This window comes from Stenella coeruleoalba (assembly GCF_951394435.1).
Source record: "Stenella coeruleoalba genome assembly, chromosome: 11".
NCBI lineage: Eukaryota > Metazoa > Chordata > Mammalia > Artiodactyla > Delphinidae > Stenella > Stenella coeruleoalba.
The window spans coordinates 38068922-38084902 of NC_137157.1; the positions used below are offsets into that span (position 1 = coordinate 38068922).

General features: G+C 34.7%; 2 protein-coding genes across 2 annotated transcripts in view; one reads left to right on the forward strand and one right to left on the reverse strand.

Moving 5' to 3' along the window:
* The window catches only part of LIN7A (lin-7 homolog A, crumbs cell polarity complex component), a 390131-nt gene that overhangs the window by 367585 nt on the left and 6565 nt on the right, over positions 1 to 15981 (forward strand). The window lies entirely within an intron of this gene.
* The window catches only part of PTPRQ (protein tyrosine phosphatase receptor type Q), a gene marked incomplete at its 5' end in the record, with an annotated part of 196504 nt that overhangs the window by 31381 nt on the left and 149142 nt on the right, over positions 1 to 15981 (reverse strand). Inside the window, 3 exon segments of the mRNA XM_079936915.1 lie at positions 2665 to 2709; positions 11192 to 11320; positions 13814 to 13913. Coding sequence (XP_079793041.1) covers positions 2665 to 2709; positions 11192 to 11320; positions 13814 to 13913 — 274 coding nt within the window.

Genomic DNA, 15981 nt, shown 5'->3' on the forward strand with positions numbered 1-15981 from the left:
TAGTGTATAAATCAATTTGGGAATTGTTCAGATTTCAGTAAGATAACTGACCACTTTCCAATATGAAGGGCTAAACACTTTTTATTACATGAATCTTAGCTTAAATCCTGTGCCCTTTTGTTGAAAAGGGTATTATTTCATGTCTGGGCTCATTTTTTTTTCAAAGTCTATCAAAAACTTAAATTCCGCTCAGATTACTCTTGATAGATCCAGAGAGGAACCATTTATTTATGTTGGCAGTGGTGATTGAAGACCATATTGTCACAGAGACTGAGCTTTACCTCAAGGTCAATTAGTTGAAATCTATAGGGAATTAAAATATAGTGCAAATAGAGAGCCATAGATGATAGCCTATAGATGAGCAGCTTAAATCAGCATTACCAGTGGAATAAGACAAATTGAGAAACAGTGTTTTCTACTTAACTGGTTAAGTTAGGTTAAAAAGAAAGGAACCTCAAATTTTATTGCCTTAATGTAAAAATCTGTATTTGTCACACTAACATGTACTTCATATTCAACTAAAAATGTTTGAAGAATCTTTCTGATAAAACATGTTAACTGATCTTTCCAAGTTTTGTAAAATACTGAGTGTGAGGTTTTTAGTTTATATATTTCAATTCATTATTTCAACGTTTACATTTATTCCTACAATGATATTCTGTTACTTATCCAAAGCATTTACTGTAATGCTTTCAAAGGGATCTTAATTTTTGTTTTTTTCTATTGTTTTTATTTGTTATAGGCTTTCAAATAGTATCCTTTCAGACCCTCCTCCTTTCTTTTATCAAATCACCAATGACTTTTCTCTGGTCCTCAATACAAGTTAAAAATATTATCCCAACCAGTGGCTAGTACTATATAGCTGACTCAAACTTCACCTTATAAGGTAAACTCGCCACCTGAATAAGTAGTAATGCAGTATTTTTCTTATTATCTAGAAAAATAATCAATTAGTAAAGGCTAAGTAGTTCCTCAGCATGTCTCTTTATATCTGTAAGGACAAATAGGTTTTAAGGGAGCTTAGCTCTTTGAAGGGCAGCTCGTTAGAGGCAGTGCCCCTTCCTTTTTCATCACAGTATTTCCAGTGCCCGGCATTTGTAGGTGCCCAACTGATAGTTCTTTTATTCAAACAAGGTGAAATGGTCTTTTAAATACATATAGAAGAGCAACATTCTTGCTGACGTCAAAGAGGTGAGGTAAGATTCCCAGGGTGGCAAGAGTTGAATTTTCCTTATTACTGAAGCCTCTCCACATTAGCACATGTGAAACCAAATTCTTGACAGATTCTTATTTTGTAAACCATGTATTCTAAATTAAAACTCTGGTCATAAACCTAGCTACCACCGGGGCAATAGGGCAGAAGCAGTAGAGAGGATGAAGACACTGCCAACAGCTGTGTGAAGAGATGGGCAGAGGTTCTTAGTGAGGGGACCTAATGAAGAGGAGACAGATGACATAACACCATTTAAAAAGAAGTCTTGCCAGGCAGGTAAGCACAGAAATTCCTCCGTCAGGGGTTAGAAGGTGACCTCAAAAAACTAGATTTGAAAGAAAACTACATCTATTTTGACAAATGTGATTTATGTAGAGGTGTTTAAAGGTTCTGATTAACCTGAACTATTAAGTTTAGTTCTATCAAAGTAGAAGCTCTGACTGAGCAGGACACTGTTCACTGATTCCAGGGGAAGAAAATGTGGCGATAGAAGAGATACAGAGAGGGTTCGATAAAAATGGAAGCATTTTTCTCTGAGGTTAGCTATGATTCCAAAATGCTAAAGGTGATTAGAGTAGAAAAGGGCCTGGCTTCCTCTGTTTTAATCACGCTGAGTACTATTCACGGTCAAATGTCAGGAGTCTTGGCCCCATCCCATCCAGCCTTGCGGCTCATGGGACTAACTCTGCTGTAGTAGATCTGGGATTTTGAAATCAAATGCATTTTCACTCTCTGCCTCCATTCACATCCTTTACATGAAGAAATTGAGTATCTCTGGGGCACTCAATCAATTGTTGGGTCCCTGCTAATGCTGACATTTTGCTATGCTACCTTCAGAATGTATACAGCAATTTTTATCCTAGGATACAAAAGGCATTTCTGGGCATTAGGGCGAAGCCTGAAAGCATGCACAGTTGGCCATCCATTGGTCAGGATAGAAGTCAAATTTCTATGAAATGTGCTGCTCAGTATATGCCCCAGAGTCAGAGAACAGGGAATGTCATTGTCTTAGGTCCTTACAGATTAGCACCTGCAGTAGTTGAAATGAGCTTGTGTGAAGTGTGAACCCAGACTCCACCCATCAGACAGAGAACTCAACTCTTGTGTCATCGTAATAGGACAAGAAGCATGTGAAGAAATCTAGGTAAAAACTTACTTTACTATCAAAGTTAACACAACATGATAACACAGCAAATTCTTATGACATGCACATTGCAAGTCAGTGTGCATTTTGATAAGGTTAACTTTACCATATCAATAGCATGCAATATCATAGAGGACACTTAGTAAGTAGAAAGTTTAGAGTATTTTGTTTTACAGTTTTTTGGGCTTTGGAAAAAATAGCACATTAACCAACAGCACTTCATATCTTGTATTTTAAAATATAGAGCACACCACCTGAAAAGATTAAAATAATCACAGCAGAGCTCTGCATCACCACAGTAACTTACTGGATGACAAAAATCTCCTTTCGTCTAAAGAAAAATGAAGAGTATCTGGAAGTAAAGATTCATTATTTATTTAGTATAAAAACACACTGCAGTATTTTTGCTTTGCTGCTATAAGAACATGAGCAGTAACTATCTTAAATTTCGTTCTACTGTAGGATATTTCTTGTCCCAAATTCACATTTTGTCCAGACATTTCTTATTTGGATTCACATATTTTTGCCATTGCTTGCAAAATAGTTAAGACAGAAGTAAAATTAATGACCAGAATCTGTCAAAGAACTGATGGCAATTAACATGCTAACAATTTTACAAAGAATTTCATATATCAGTCAAATTTTATGTATTCTTACTGAAGTCACAAGAATTGTACTACTATTTTCCAGTTTCTGCAAGATTGAACCTACACTAAAATGCCATCATTCCTTTGCCCCATATCACTAGAGAATAAGTAATTCAAAAGAAGCAGTTCTTCCCTTAGAATCATTCTCTGTATAGAAAATGCTACTTGAAGAAGGATGTCATGGGCCCTTGTCTTTTTAAGTGGGTTTATATTGATTTAATCTAGTATGCTTCAGAGTTAAATACACACACACACACACACACACACACACACACACAATTATAGGTGTATGTTGAGACTTCAGAATCAAACTGACCTGGGATCATCTTGGCTGTCCTATTTACTAGGTGCATGACCTTGGACAGTTACCTAAATTCTCTAGGCATCTTTTATTTTTCATCTGTAAAGTGGGGATAAGAGTACCTACCACAAATGATTGAATGAGTTGGGTGAGATCGTTACATACAAAATTTAACCAATAGTAATTGCTCATAAACGGTAGCAATTACTATGTTAGCAAACCCTGGATGTGAAAGTAGACTGGGGTCATTCTTAATTTTACAGATATTATAAATAATAATAATAACACCAAATGTATTCTGATTTACAGTTTACAAAACACATTCATAGGATTCTTTTGAATGGTAAGCTTCCTGAAGGCATATATATTTAATAAAAATTTGACATGCAAACTTCTAAAGTTATTGAAGAAAGAAAGATACTCTTAAAATAGCCAATCAATTGTTTGCTTCATTTTGTTGAGAATTTTAATTCCATTCATGATTACTGGATTGGGCCTTGAGTCTTAACATAATGCACCATTACATTCACTCAACTAAAATAGGCAAGATAATTAGTATGGAATGATGCCTAAAATTTGGGGGAAAAAATTGAGGACTGGAAGAAGAGGAGTATCTGTCAAGTAAGAATAGTAGTGACATTGATCAATATTATTTTATTTTTTTTCTGATTTCGTCACTGAAAGAAACAAAACTTCTAACTTAAGTGTAGAAAGGAGACAGTGAAAAATAAAAAATTTTTAGCCAGTAGTATCTTTATCTTCTGAAAATTTTGTTGGGTTATTTAATTTTAAGTTTTATAACTCTCTTGGGAAGGTAATCTGTGTTACAGTTAAATTAGTTAAAAACAAACCACAGGGCCGGCTAGGCTCAGCAATGTTTTTGCCTTTTAAATTATATCTTTATTCTTTTAAACTTTCCCAAGAGTTTAATCCTAGATTTAATATAGGATTTATTTTGTAGACGTATAGATAATCTATACAATTAAAATACTAGATTTTTTCAACTTCATTGGATCTTTTTTAATTGAAGTATGGTTGAATTACAATGTTATGTTAGTTTCAGGCGTACAGCACAGTGATTCCATTTTATATGTGTGTGTATATGTATATATATTTTTTCAGATTCCTTTCCCTTAGAGATTATTACAAAATGTTGAGTATATTTCCCTGTGCTATACTGTAGGTCCTTGTTGGTTATCCATTTTATATATCGTAGTGTGTATATGTTAATCCCAAACTCCTCATTTATCCTTCACCCCTTCCTTTCCCCTTTGGTAACCCTAAGTTTGTTTCTATATCTGTGAGTCTATTTCTGTTTTGTAAATAAGTTCATTCGAATCTTTTTTTTTAGATTCCACATGTAAGCGATATCATATGATATTTGTCTTTGACTTACTTCACTTAGTGTGAAAATCTCTAGCTCCATCCATATTGCACCAGATGGCATTATGTGGTTCTTTTTTTATGGCTGAGTAATATTCCATTGTATGTATATGTGCGTGTGTGTATATATATATATATGGCACATCTTCTTTATCCATTCATCTATTGATGGAAATTTAGGTTGCTTCCATGTCTCAACTATTGTAAATAGTGCTGCTGTGAACACTGGGGTGCATGTTATCTTTTCAAATTAGAGTTTTCTCTGGATATATGCCCAGGAGTGGGATTGCTGGGTCATATGGTTACTCTAGCTTTATTTTTTTAAGGAACCCTCCATACTGTTCTCCATAGTGGCTGCACCAATTTACTTTCCCACCAACAGTGTAGGAGGGTTCCCTTTTCTCCACACCCTCTCCAGCATTTATTGCTTGTAGATTTTTTGATGATGGCCATTCTGACTGGTGTGAGGTGATACCTCATTGAAGTTTTGATTTGCATTTCTCTAATAATTATTGATGCTGAGCATCTTTTCATGTGCCTCTTGGCCATCTGTATGTCTTCTTTGGAGAAATGTCTACTTAGACCATCTGCCCATTTTTTGATTGGTTTTTTGATATTGAGCTGCATGAGCTGTTTGTATATTTTGGAGATTAATCCCTTGTGGGTCACTTTGTTTGCAAATATTTTCTCCCATTCTGTGGGTTGTCTTTTTGTTTTGTTTATGGTTTCCTTTAATGTGCAAAAGCTTTTAAGTTTAATTAGGTCCCATTTGTTTATTTTTGTTTCTATTTCCATTACTGTGGAAGGTGGATCAAAAAAGATATTGCTGTGATTTGTGTCAGAGTGTTCTGCCTATGTTTTGCAACTCCGCTCTAAGAGTTTTATAGCATCCGGCCTTACATTTAGGCTTTCAGTCCATTCTGAGGTTGTGTGTGTGTGTGTGTGTGTGTGTGTGTGTGTGTGTGTGTGTGTGTGTGTGTGTGTGTGTGTGTGTGTGTGTGTGTATGCTGTTAGAGAGTGTTCTAATTTCATTCTGTTACATGTAGCTGTCCAGTTTTCCCAGCACCACTTATTGAAGAGACTATCTTTTCTTCATTGTATATTCTTCCCTCCTTCATCATAGATTAGTTGACCAAAGATGAGTGGGCTTATCTTTGGACTTTCTATCCTGTTCCACTGATCTATATTTCTGTTTTTGTGCCAGTACCATACTGTTTTGATGACTGTACCTTTGTAGAATAGTATGAAGTCAGGGAGTCTGATTCCTCCAGCTCCATTTTTCTTTCTCAAGATTGCTTTGGCTATTCGGGGCCTTTTGTGTTTCCATACGAATTGTAAATTTGTTTGCTCTAGTTTGTGAAAAATGCCATTCATGATTTGATAGGGATTGCATTGAATCTGTAGCTTGCCTTGGGTAGTATAGTCATTTTGACAATATTGATTCTTCCAATCCAAGAATATGGTATATCTTTCCATCTGTTTGTGTCATCTTCAGTTTCTTTCATCAGTGTCTCATAGTTTTCGGAGTACAGGTCTTTTGTCTCCTTAGGTAGGTTTATTCCTAGGTATTTTATTCTTTTTGATGCAATGGTAAATGGGATTGTTTCCTTAATTTCTATTTCTGATCTTCCATTGTTAGTGTATAGAAATGCGACAGATTTCTGTGTATTAATTTTGTATCCTGCAACCTTGCTGAATTCATTGATGATCTCTAGTAGTTTTCTGGTAGTATCTTTAGGATTTTCTATGTGTAGTATCATGTCATCTGCAAACAGTGACAGTTTCACTTCTTCTTTTCCAATTTGGATTCCATTTACGTCTTTTTCTTCTCTGATTGCCATGGCTAGGACTTCCAAAACTATGTTGAATAATAGTGGTGAGAGTGGGCATCCTTGTCTTCTTCCTGATCTTAGAGGAAATGGTGTCAGCTTTTCACTGTTGAGTATGATGTTAGCTGTGGGTTTGCCATATATGACCTTTATTATGTTGAGGTATGATCCCACTATGCCCACTTTCTGGAGAGTTTTTATCATAAATCGGTGTTGAATTTTGTCAAAATCTTTTCCTGCGTCTACTGAGATGGTCATATAATTTTTATTCTTCAGTTTGTTAATGTGTATCACACTGATAAGCAGATATTGAAAAATCCTTGCATCCCTGAGATAGATCCCACTTGATCATAGTATATGATCCTTCTAATGTATTGTTGGATTCAGTTTGCTAGTATTTTGTTGAGGATTTTTGCATCTATGTTTGTCAGTGATATTGGTCTATAATTTTTGTGTGTGGTATCTTTGTCTGGTTTTGGCATCAGGGTGATGGTGGTCTCATAGAATGAGTTCAGAAGTATTCCTTCCTCTGCAATTTTTTGGATGAGTTTCAGAAGGATAGGTGTTAATGCTTCTCTAAATGTGTTGTAGAATTCGTCTGTGAAGCCATCTGATCCTGGACTTTTGTTTGTTGGGAGTTTTTAAATCACAGATTCAATTTCAGTTCTTGTAATTGGTCTGTTTGTATTTTCTATTTCTTTCTGGTTCAGTCTTGGAAGGTTGTACCTTTCTAAGAGTTTGTCCATTTCTTCTAGGTTGTCCATTTTATTGGCATATAGTTGCTTGTAGTAGTTTCCTATGGTCCTTCGTATTTTTGTGGTGTCTGTTGTAACTTTTCCTTTTTTGTTTCTAATTTTATTAATTTGGGCCCTCTTCCTTTTTTTCCTGATGAGTCTGGTGAAAATTTAATCAATTTTGTTTATCTTTTCAAAGAACCAGCTTTTAGTTTCATTGATCTTTTCTGTTGTTTCCTTTGTCTCTATTTCTGCTCTGATCTTTATTTCTTTCCTTCTATTAATTTTGGGTTTTGTTTGTTCTTCTTTCCTCTGTTTGCTTTAGGTATAAGGCTAGGTGGTTTATTTGAGATTTTTCTTGTTTTGCAAGGTAAGCTTGTATCGCTATAAACTTCCCTCTTAGAACTGCTTTTGTTGCGTTCAATAGGTTTTGGATCGTCGTGTTTTTGTTTTCATTTGTCTCTAGGTATTTTCTGACTTTCTCCTTGATTTCTTCAGTGATCCAGGCTCAGCAACTTTAAAGAGATAGGTCTGCGTTACCAGTGTGTGTATGCTCATCTTGCTAATATTTCCTCCTAGAAATGTTTCTCACTTCATTGTGTTAATGGCTGTGTTTTGAAGGAGCCATCACAAAACGTTGTTTTGTTCATTTGTTTATCAAATAGCAAAACCCAAGGGTTATTTTCTAATCTGGTAAATGTGGGATAGATGAGCACAAATATCAAGAATTCTTCCCAAGAAATAAAGCTTGCTTTCACTAAACTTATATAGAAAATGTGCGTAATGAAATGATGTCATTATCATTCCAAATAAGAACTTAAAAAACATTTTCTTGGCATATCTCTGAATTTTCTCGTGGATTTATAGAGTATTAAATCTTTGAATTTTGTTCTCTTTCAAGAGAAGAAGAATGAGAGAATTCTTCTTCAGGTTCTTTGTGAAATAAGATATAATCAAATGATGAGAGTTTATACATATAAAAATTATAGGACAAATCTTAAAATGTATATAAATATATAGGCAGATATAAAATAAATAATTTCTTAACCACAAAACCCTAAATCCTGAAGGGGATTTAGTACCAAGTATTGTAATGACCATTTTTGGTCAACTAGGTGACTCCCTAAAGTTAATATTTTAACTACTGATTAGATATTTTATCATTTCTGTTATGGACATGTGAAGACGTATAACACTGAGGAAAACTGCAAGTCCAATTAGCCTCAAGAAAGTAGGCAGGTTGGAAGGAAAAGAATAAGCCTATGCCTCATGTATAAAGAGCATATGTTAATTGGGTAGATTTAAAGGAAATTATCTAAGTTCCTTCTTGTAAATCACAAAGACATATGGCATAAGTTACTCAACAGTTTGGAAGCTAACTCCAGCTCTTTGGTTCTTCTGTCTCAGAATCTACCATTAGTCTTTGTGGCTCTACCCTCATCAGACATGTATGGCTTTGAATAGATTTAGATTTTCCAGCACCTGAAATACAGGTTAAGAGCTTTAGAGCTTCAGTGAAGAATGACCACATGCATATGTGCACATGGCTAATTATGAATCTGGTAATTACTGTTTTTTCTAGTCTTATTGTCTAACGTATTAGTGACTTTATTAACATGAAAAACCTTCAGTAAATAATAAAGCTGGAGATAGATCTCTATAATGAAAAGAATTACTACCAAACCACTTGATAGTTATTTTAATAAATTTCTGTAATAAAGCAAATCATATTAAGTATGTGCCATTGGAATTACCAATGAGAAAGGTTTTACAGTCACGAGTACTAGAATCATAACAAGTAAATGAGAAAGCAAAATGCATGAAAACTAAAATTTCTAAGTGTGCTATGACTAGTGGTAATACATACCCGTTTTCTATATGCAAAAACAGATAAAATTGTTTGAAATATACTTTAAAGGCAATTGTACATCCATGTACAAATAAAGTGGCATATATATAAGTAAACATGGAACAGGAAAATAAATGAGTCAAGGTTAAATAAGGCTGTCCCTGAATTATAAGTACCCGATAATAAACAATCTATACAGTCTTTGCCCACCTTTTCCATTAGCTGTCATGACAGTCATTGTTTAAAAAATATATATCTATCTTATCCCTTTTTGATAATGGCTGTGTTCAGTAGTGGAGTAGGGGGCAAGCTGTGAAAACACATAGAGCTTAGGGGATCTGACCTCACATAGCCTCTGTAGAATGGTAACCTCCTCGAAAAAGAATACTTTCTCCAATACTGACTGGCTTTTTTTTTCCACTGTATTATAACTCCTAAAGATCTACTTACTAGAGACTTTTGGGGGATTAATAAAGAATCTTTAAAAAGTGCTGTAAAATTGTTTGGGCACTTAGAAATTCACGTTTGAGTATGAACAGATTCAACTAAATTGTTCAAGAAACTAAAATTAATTGCACTCAGAGATTTGAAGTTCTATCCCTTGTATACTTTCACTTGTAGAAGAAAGAGATGGAGATCCCAGGCCTGAACTCAGAAAGGAGTGTGGAAAGGGAGTTGGGCCCACAGGGGTAAAGGAAAAGAAACTTCCTTTTACTATGCAGTATGACCCTTATAGAACTGAGACACAGAGCCTAATACTAGTAATGCTCTATTGTTGCTATGATATGATTTAACTTTGACAGGTTACCCTGAAAATCGGTTGATCTTTCATGTGGAAAACTATGTCCTGCTTAATATATAACCATCTTACACATAGTCTTTGGAGCACTATCCATTTTAGATAGGAACAACCTGTATTGGAACATAAACAAATGTAGATAAATATAAAGAGGTTTTCATATCCAACAAACCAAATTTCTTTGTAATTTACTGATAAAACTGAATAACTTTCATTTTGTCGCATTTGGAAGGACCCTGCTTATCAGATGACACTTCCCTCTATAGCACGTATATATACTTATACGTATATCTACGTATAGCACGTAGATATTTTTAGACATACTGGAAATATTTTTGCAAAGTCAATCTATCAGGTAAAGACCAACTTTGGTAAATGACAACTATAAATGATTAATTCCTTTTTAAGTTTAAGACCTTTGATGCCATATTTTCAGTTGGTAACAATTTCTAAAATTCAGCACAGCTGTGCAGGTACTTTGTAACAACTGTCATGTGCTTGTAAGCATCACAAAACATTGGATCTCGTAAGAATTGAAACTTGTTAAGACAATCTGATGATAGTTTTTATTAAGAATTTGGAAAAAGAAAAAACTATCAATCACTGAACAAGCAAAAAAATATAAAAGAATTTGGTGAATTATCTTAATATAAGTTTTTCAAATGTGCCAACATTTTGAATAATTTATCTTTACAATTAAGCATTCTATTTCCAATACATATTGATGACATATTTAGTATACATATTTTTACTTTTCCTTTCAAAGGTAATTTTAACTTTGTATTTAATTCTTAAATACTAAGCAATTTAAAAAAATGAAGTGTTAATACACAATTTAGACTTCTAATGTCATTTTATACTAAAATAAGGAGGCATAAGACAGGCTTTTATAAAAATGATATAAACAATATCAAGTGGTTACAAATTTAATTTAAATTTGTGATAAAAAATGTGGACACCTCCAGGAAATCCAATGTAAAAAAAAAACTGTCATCTGAAGTGAATTATTAAATATAATTTTAAAGATTTAATGTGTACAAATATTTGTCTCAGGGAAAAAAAGCTTGGTTGAACATTATAGTCCAAGGTTCCTATTGAACTCGAAAGTATTAGGAAGATTGATTCTCCGAACACCAGTGAGAAGTGTGTAGAAGATGGAGGTCACCCTTTGAAAGAAGATCTCTGCGACCTGTGTAAATAGGAGCCCCACAAACACTTCCAACAAGCATAGGTCAGAATAGGGTCATGGCTCCGGGCCCTCTGGACCACTGTTCACCCAGAGGAGTGCTCACCGCGTTAATCTCTCGTCCTTCAGTTCCAGGTCTGCCACTGTGATGAGCTGATCTAGGTTGAATTTAGTGTCAATAATTTCTGCATCCCGAGGAGAATATGTCCCACCTTCTTTCTGCTTCTGTCGAATTCTAATAAAGTCCAAGAAGGGAATATCATAGAAAGCATATGAAATTATATTTAGTTTTCTTAAGACATTAGTCAGATAATTTCTTTGTTGGGATCACTTCCCTGAGTATGTTGCAAATTTGCAGCTACTCAACTCTTTCCTGTTTTAATTCCACAGAATGTATTCTATAATTTTTTAACATGCTGCTTTTAATGAGAATTAGTTCATCAAGGCCTGAGCCACTGGCACATTTAAAATACAGAGCAAATGAGACTGAGGCTGTGAGCTTGTTTCTCCTCCCTCAAGCTGTCTCATATGTTTGTCATAAAAAGGAAATATGCCAGTGTGGACATAGCTCACTGCTATCAGCACCAGTGCTAAAAGACAGTGCTCCACTGTTTTTACATAACGTGAAAATACATAAAAATGTGTTTGAATTGTCTCATTGGCTTTTATAAAAATATTGTCAAATATGTAATATCTAAGTATAATATAACTATACAGATTATGTAATCTAAGAATATAATATATAACCAGAAAACTCAGGTTCAAAAATAAAATCACATGCATCTGCGAATCAAATCAAAGTCTCTTCATTTTGAGCCCTTTTACATGTTTATTTTTATATGACATAGTACGGTACATTATAAAGTAATATTTAGCTATTCTATGTATCTTTTGCACTTCAAACATTTAACATTTATTATGATTTATGTGTTGAGGATGATATAGGAAGTATAAAATATGGTCCTTATCCTCAAGGACATAATTTAGTTGAGAAGTAGGATCTAAATGTAGAAAAAGCATAACAAAAGAGAAAAAAAGTCAAATTACAACTCCTAAAACAGTAATTGATTAGTTATAAAATGTTATATAAGTGATTACAACTATTAGTATTTAGAGGAAATAAAAAGTAGGATTTGACTTGAGTGTTCCAGAATCAGAAGAAGGAGGAAGCACATTTCCAGCTGACTGAACAAAAGCAGAGTTGTATGAAAACTGACGGAATGTTCAGGTGAGAACAGACTCTGTTGGCTGAAGAGCCGTATGTAGGAAAGTTGTAGGGAATAAGAGAGGCCCATTTTCTGCCCACAAAAGGAGTTCATCCTATAAAGAAATGATTTTAGAGCAGGAAAACGATATCAATATGGTGGATGCACATCCCTCAGGGACAAGGACCATATATTACACAACATAACTTTAAAAGTGCCTAAAATAACGACCGCCTCTCACCATCTTCTGGCTGAATCTGAGAACACTTTCTGGTATAAGAAAAATATCTTTCAAGAGCCCTTCGAATTATCCATCAAAATGATAATTTAAAAGATACAAGATGAAACAGAGGATGCTTGGCAAACGGAATACAGGACACCATTCTTCGGATATAGAGTCTATTGAGCTACTTAGAAAATTAGTATAATGGTTATTTTTACAAATGTAAGGTCCCTTTAACTCGGCAATCTGCCTTACGAAACTAATTTTAGGATCACAACTAAGGCTTCCCCTGAGGTCCTGTAAACAACGGAAATTTTAAGAGACTGATACCGAGAATTTGAAAAGACACTTGGAAAACACAGTACAGACATTTTGATAAAGTAAACGTGAGGAAGGGGCCCACCGTATAAGGAAGTTGGACATTTTTTTAAGTGTTCTTACTGGAAAAGTGATCTCTTCTGTATAAAATCTGAAATTTAGACCTGATTAAAATATTTTTCAATTAAACCTATCAGAGTTATAAAATATTCAAAAAGATGGAGAAAGCCTGGCAGCTTCTGCTTTTGGGTTACCACTTTGTCTCTCAGCTCTACATCCACACTTCTTTGCCCTGCTTTGTGATACTGAAGTTAGACTCTAACATTTCTCCTTTGCCAGCTGGCTAGACGTTAAACTTTGTCAATAGAGGACACTGCAGTCATCCTGCAAGGCAATAGGGACAGGGAGATACTTCCCTTGAGTGTTCTAGCGCTGCAATATTCTTATTCATTGTGGAAGCCCAGCAGCCCACCTGGGTGAGCACTAGCTGCCTCTTAAGTTCATGCTCTCTCCATCAGTGAAGGATTCCAGGTAGCTCCAGCCCACCCACGCGATCAGGCAAGAGTGGGCTGCTTCCACTGTCTGATTCCAGCCTGCCAACTCTCCAGTAACGATGGGTAGCTTCTACAGATCAGCTCCAGCCCTTCCTCTGTCATATTTCTTTGCACAAAGCTAGGTGATAGGGTTGCGTGTGTCTGTGGTAGCCATTCCATGTCAAACTTGGGAGTGAGATTTCTTCTAGTTCTTTGTTCCTCTATTGTCCACTCTTCCTTAGCCTAGAGAGAGTAGCTTTGTTGCACTTGCTACTTCTGGATCCCTTAGTGTTTTCTCTTACCCCCTTCAGTTGTTAACTATTTTTACTAGTTAACATATTATTAAATGTTTCTCATTAAAGTAACCATTGTGGCTTCTGTCTCCTGATTGGACCATGACTGAATGATGTCCATAAAGCATCTTAGGAATAAGTACAAATAAGTCTTACCTTGCAAATGCAAAAACAGCTGTTCCAAGAAGAATAATTGAAAGGATACACAAAGTGACTGAAAGTATAATCTCTACAGATCTTTCTGAAAGCCCTTCACCTGAAGAGGAAGACATATAAAATCATTAATTATTATTATATGTAATACTACATTGGGTCTCAAAATACAGGAAAAAATTTGGCATATTTCTCAATAATGCTAATGAAGTGTACAGATGTGTTTCTCTTCTCCTAGATCTTCTAACTTTGGAGCTCAATCCTTGGTGCTCTTCTTTTTTTCTATCTAAACTCACATCTTTGGTGAACCTGTGCAGCCTCGTGGTTTTAATTTTCATCTATATGATGATGACTACTTAACTGTAATCTAAGGAACTCCCGACCTGTATATCCAATTGCCTACTATATATCTTTATTTAGAAGTGTAATTAAATTTTAAAAATCAAAATTTCCAAAGCTGAACTCCTATTCTTCCCTCCTTTCAACTGCATCTTTCTACATCTTAGTCGATGGCAACTCCATTGTTCTAGTTGCTCAAGCCAAAAATCTTGGAGTCATACTTGACTTTCTCTTTCATAGAACACATCCAAAATCTCTGAGGAAATCCTGTCGGCTCTATGTTTTTCACTAAAAGAAACTAGGGAAACTTGGAGAGATAGTAATTCCAAAGTGTGATTAGGGAACAAAAGGAATTTGGGATATCTAATGGGGCAAGAAAGCTAAGAAATGATCAAAGCCTAATGGTATGGAAAGAACAAAAGATCATCTTGAAGAGGTGGCCAAAGATGGAACAATTTAAACTTTATAATGAATAAAAACTGAAATTGATTGAAATAGATTCAATATAAAAATCCATGAGTTCTAATATTATTCAATGAAAGAGAAATGAAAATTAAAACCAAAAAGGTACTAATTTGTAACCTCTGGTTTTAGCTAAACAACTCTTTTTTTCACTCTAAAAATTTGTAATTAAAGAGAGAAAATTAAGCATTTTTTTCCCGTGGCTTTCTCATATGAACTGTTTTTTATGAATTAAAAAATAGCCCCAGTTAAGGAGATAAAGCTCCTTATTAGAGGAGAATTCTGTTTAATAAATGTGGAAGAAATAATAAAATTAGAAATTAATTTTGCATTCCTAATGAAATAATTGACTCAGGTAACAATCATAAGTGTATCTCTAAATGACTAGGAGGAAGGTTGAAAGGCATTTGGATATTTAGGGAATGTCAAACTATCATCTCACAGATTATTTGCTGGTTATAACAAGGGAAAAAACAACTTTCCAGTGAAAGGTCCTTCTGTCATTACCACTAAACTTACTGATCAATTTTAACATCACTGAAAATGTGACAACCAGGTATTATACACCTCCTGATGTGAGGTATTTTGATCTACGCAGCAACACCTGTAAAGTAGCCCTGCCAAAAATGTTCATTGTGAATATTCAAACCTTTAGATCTTATCTCTAATTTATAAGAAAGTAGGAAAAGGAGTTAATGACACCAATAAAAAGCAATCAGACAAATTCAAAATATGGAACCTCTTGATCCTGTTTTAAACTACAAAGAAAAAAATCAGAGGATGCTTTGAAACTATATATATATATATATATATATAGTTTTACATAATATCAAGGATTTATCATTAATTTTGTTGAACTGCAACAATATAACATACTTATTAGAGAAATATGCTAAACTGTTTTGGAGTGGAATATATAATGCTTTCTGTGATTTACTTTAAAATACTTCAGAAACAAAATGAAAAATGTGTAATTAAAACGTGGCAAACCATTAAAAGTTATTAAATTAATAGGTATTTGGGGGTTCATTATACAAAACTTTCGTGTACGCTCTACTCACTTCTCACTACCTCTGCTGCAAGCATCCTGATCAAGGCCACCGTCCTGTTTTGCATGAATTGTCGTATGGACACCTAACGAGTCTTCCTGTATCCACCCTGTCCTCTTTCCATCTATTCGCAACATAGTAGCAAGAGTAATGATTTTAAAACATTACCTGTCTACTTAAAATCCTCCTTATCTCTCACAGGCAAAATCCAAAGTCCTTCCAATGGCCTATGGCCATAGGTTAATGGCCTCTGGTTCCCTGTTATCTGTTTGACTTCCCTTCCAATCTCCACCTTGCTTACAACTCTGGAGCCAGACTGGC